Here is a 3,434-nt window from a genome sequence, read left to right on the forward strand (position 1 = left end):
TATTTATTCTAACACTATTAATTAAATTACCTATTAATTCGTTATTGACTATTTCTAATGTTATCACACAGTACACACTGCACGCTACGACAAACAATGAAGTCATCTTTCTTATATTTTTATATTTGTACAATATATTTTTATACTTAGGATTACGATTACCCACCAATTTCGGGGGTACACTTACTCTTTAAAATAGGGGTGGCGGCTGCCACACCTAATACGTGGGTTTGGCGCAACACACTGTGCAGAATATAATTATTAGTCTGTATACGTGTCCCACACTACACAAGCAAAGCCAACGCACGCGGCACGGGTAGGCCATAGGCGCAAATAGGGGGGCTTTAGGGGCTTTTCACGCATTTTTACCAAACAAATAAAATTTTATTGATATTTATAGAAAAAAAAATTTAAAAAATTGAAAAATGACAATGTCCGTAAGCAGCTTAAAAAGAGTCAAGTTATTTTCAAATTTTTATCGTGTATAGAAAATGCTGATATAAACGTTCGGTCAAAATTTCATGCACCTACGGTCATTTGTTTAAGAGTTGAATTTCCTAGATTTTTCTTTTGTTTTTCACGGCGCTTTTGAAAACTATTGGAAATTTCAAATTTTGACCTCTCGAATACACCAACTAGATTCATGATATTATAGAAACATGATATTGTTGAAGAAAATCGAAGCAGTTTTACTGCCCCAAACCGTTGATGACAAACACAAAAATAAAAAATGAAAAAAAAACACACATTATTATAAAATCAATACATTCATCGTTCCACTCAGAATCTAAAAGACTAATAAAATTGGAAATTTAAAATCTTCTTAAATAGTTCAAAACAAATTAAAATATTTTGAAAATTTATCGTGTAGGTATAGAAAATGCGAGTACCTATGTAAATAAACCAATGTAAATATTATAACATTTTTTTTTTTTTTTGATAAAGGTAGACTAACTTACGAATAATCTTGTATTACATTTTCATATTTTAGATTTAAAAAGAAAAATTTTTATGAATTCTCAACTCAAAATAATTTGTTAATTTTCGTGATTTTTCCGTATATTATTAATTATATAAAAAAAACGGTGACTAAGGATTTTTATTATTTTTCAAATGTCATTGTAACAATATATTAGGAGCCTTGTATTAAATTTTAAAGCTTTTTTACCCAACAAATGAAGTTTTATTTACATTCGTAGAAAAAAAGAATAATAAAATTGGAAACTTAAAATGTTCTTAAACAGTTCAAAACAAATCAAAAAATTTTGAAAATTTTATCGCATGTAGAAAATGAGAGTATAAACAACTAGTGAAAATATACGTTCATTTGTTTTAAAGTTACACCAAAAACCAAAATCCATTTCGTCAAAAACTGATTTTGTGTAATAATTCACGTTTTTCTTAATTTTTATGTTGTTTTTCCTGGCGTTGTTGATAACTATTGGGAATTTTAAAATTTGACCTCCTGAACGCACCAACTAGATTCACTTTCCCGTCAAACAAGATACTGTTGAAGAAAATCGAAGCAGTTTTACTGCCTCAAATCGTGATGACAGACACAAACAATTTTTTTAAAAAATTTAAAAATAAACATATCATTGTAAATTATACATTCATCGTTCCACTCAGAATCTAAAATCTATCACAAAAATACCGAGTTTATATATTTTTTTAGATTTTTCGGTTAAAATATGAACTATTGACGGGAAAGCTTGTTTTAAATTTTCAATCCTTAACTATAAAAATTGAACATTTTATACATTTTTAACAGCAAAATAATTTGCAAATTTTTAATTTGCCAAAATTTGATCTAAAAAGCTTATAAAAAAAATTTTACACACACATTGTTAATATATAAACTGCTACCATGACAATGTATAAGGGATCTAGCATTAAATATTCACGCTTTTTGACCCAACAATAACATTCTTATTAATGTTTATAAAAAAAAAATATCTATAAATTGCCTAATATAAAACTCGAAATATTTTATCATATTTATAAAATGATGAAATAAACATTTGTTAAACATTTCAAGTACCTTATTAAGATGTACACATTACACACACAAAAAAAAGAATGAAATCGTAGAAAAATAAAAATTCATCATTCCACATAGAATTTAAAGGATATTATAATTTAAATAGTTAATTATAAATACACTTTTACTGATATACTGCAACATAATTCACTTTATAGCTTATTTATTTTATTTAAATAAGTAAAAATTACAAAAAACATTCTTGTCAAATATTCAAAAGAACAAAAATATATGAAACAGTACATGTGTCATATAATTTATACAAAATTATGTTCATATTACTACATACAATGAGTTCTTCTGTAAACTTATTAATGATAATGATGTGGTCTATCAACAACTACTCCACCATAAATGTCTCCTTCATTTGTGGACAATCTGTCCATGGACCAAGTATTGGTGCTGGGGTTGTAAATTTCTACAGTATTAAAAATAGATGATTCTTGTTCTCCGCCAAAAACATACAATAAACCATCTAACACAGCTACTCCTATGAGATAATGTAATTTAAATTCAATATATTTAAAAGTTAATGTTAAAAATATAATTGTCATAGTCACCACTCACCAGGTAAAAATCGGCATACATTCATATCAGCTATAGAAGACCAAACTCCATCACTTGGTCTATAAACCTCAACACTTTTATGAAACTGTTCATTAAAGCCACCAATAGCATACATAAGATTGTCCAAGACACCTACACCAGCACCTTGACGACATTCAAACATGTTTGCAACTGGTGTCCATGTGTCAAGTGTGGGATCATAATATTCCACAGATCTTAAATGTCTACTACCAAAACCTCCAACCTACACAATTTAATTTAATTAAATGTAATACAAGTTTATAAAGAAATAAATAATATTATTATTCACCGCGTATAGACGATTGTTGAGTACACCAACGCCCACTCTACTTCTCTCAATTGTCATACTAGACACCATTCTCCATTTTTGGGTACTGACATCAAATACCTCTACACTACTTAAAGAACATTTTCCATCTACTCCGCCAACCTTAAATTACAAATAATATACATTTTTAATATAAAATAAGTAAAATATTGGTTTAACTTACTGCATATATACAATCATCCAAAACACCAACTCCCAAATGTTTTCTTTTAACTATCATGTCGGCCATTGGAACCCAAGAGGGCGAATGTGAAGATACATCAAGCATACTAACAGATTTTGAACTTAATATATTTATACCTCCCACAACAAACACAAATTTATCTCTTATTACACCAAAGACCAGCTAATAGACGAATATCATTTAACCCTGGTGCTTTCTCATGAAGTTTGGTTGCTGGATCATACCATTCTGTATAAACACTTAGACAATTTTGACGAATATTTGAACATTAGAATAACCCTAATAAGAATGAA

The 3,434-nt window shown here is 28.2% G+C and overlaps 1 protein-coding gene across 1 annotated transcript; it reads right to left on the reverse strand.

Moving 5' to 3' along the window:
- Nucleotides 1-2,174: 2,174 nt before the first annotated feature.
- LOC100572567 (kelch-like protein 2) lies at nucleotides 2,175-3,407 on the reverse strand. Its single transcript, XM_003242097.4, has 4 exons — nucleotides 3,121-3,407; nucleotides 2,919-3,059; nucleotides 2,609-2,852; nucleotides 2,175-2,531 (listed from the first exon to the last, which is right to left on the reverse strand). The coding sequence occupies exons 1-4, from the start codon at nucleotides 3,223-3,225 to the stop codon at nucleotides 2,353-2,355; spliced, it is 669 nt and encodes a 222-aa protein (XP_003242145.1). The 5' UTR covers nucleotides 3,226-3,407; the 3' UTR covers nucleotides 2,175-2,352.
- Between the last annotated feature and the right edge of the window lie 27 nt (nucleotides 3,408-3,434).

The sequence above is a fragment of the Acyrthosiphon pisum genome, unplaced genomic scaffold, assembly GCF_005508785.2.
Source record: "Acyrthosiphon pisum isolate AL4f unplaced genomic scaffold, pea_aphid_22Mar2018_4r6ur Scaffold_20922;HRSCAF=22543, whole genome shotgun sequence".
In the NCBI taxonomy this organism is placed as follows: domain Eukaryota; kingdom Metazoa; phylum Arthropoda; class Insecta; order Hemiptera; family Aphididae; genus Acyrthosiphon; species Acyrthosiphon pisum.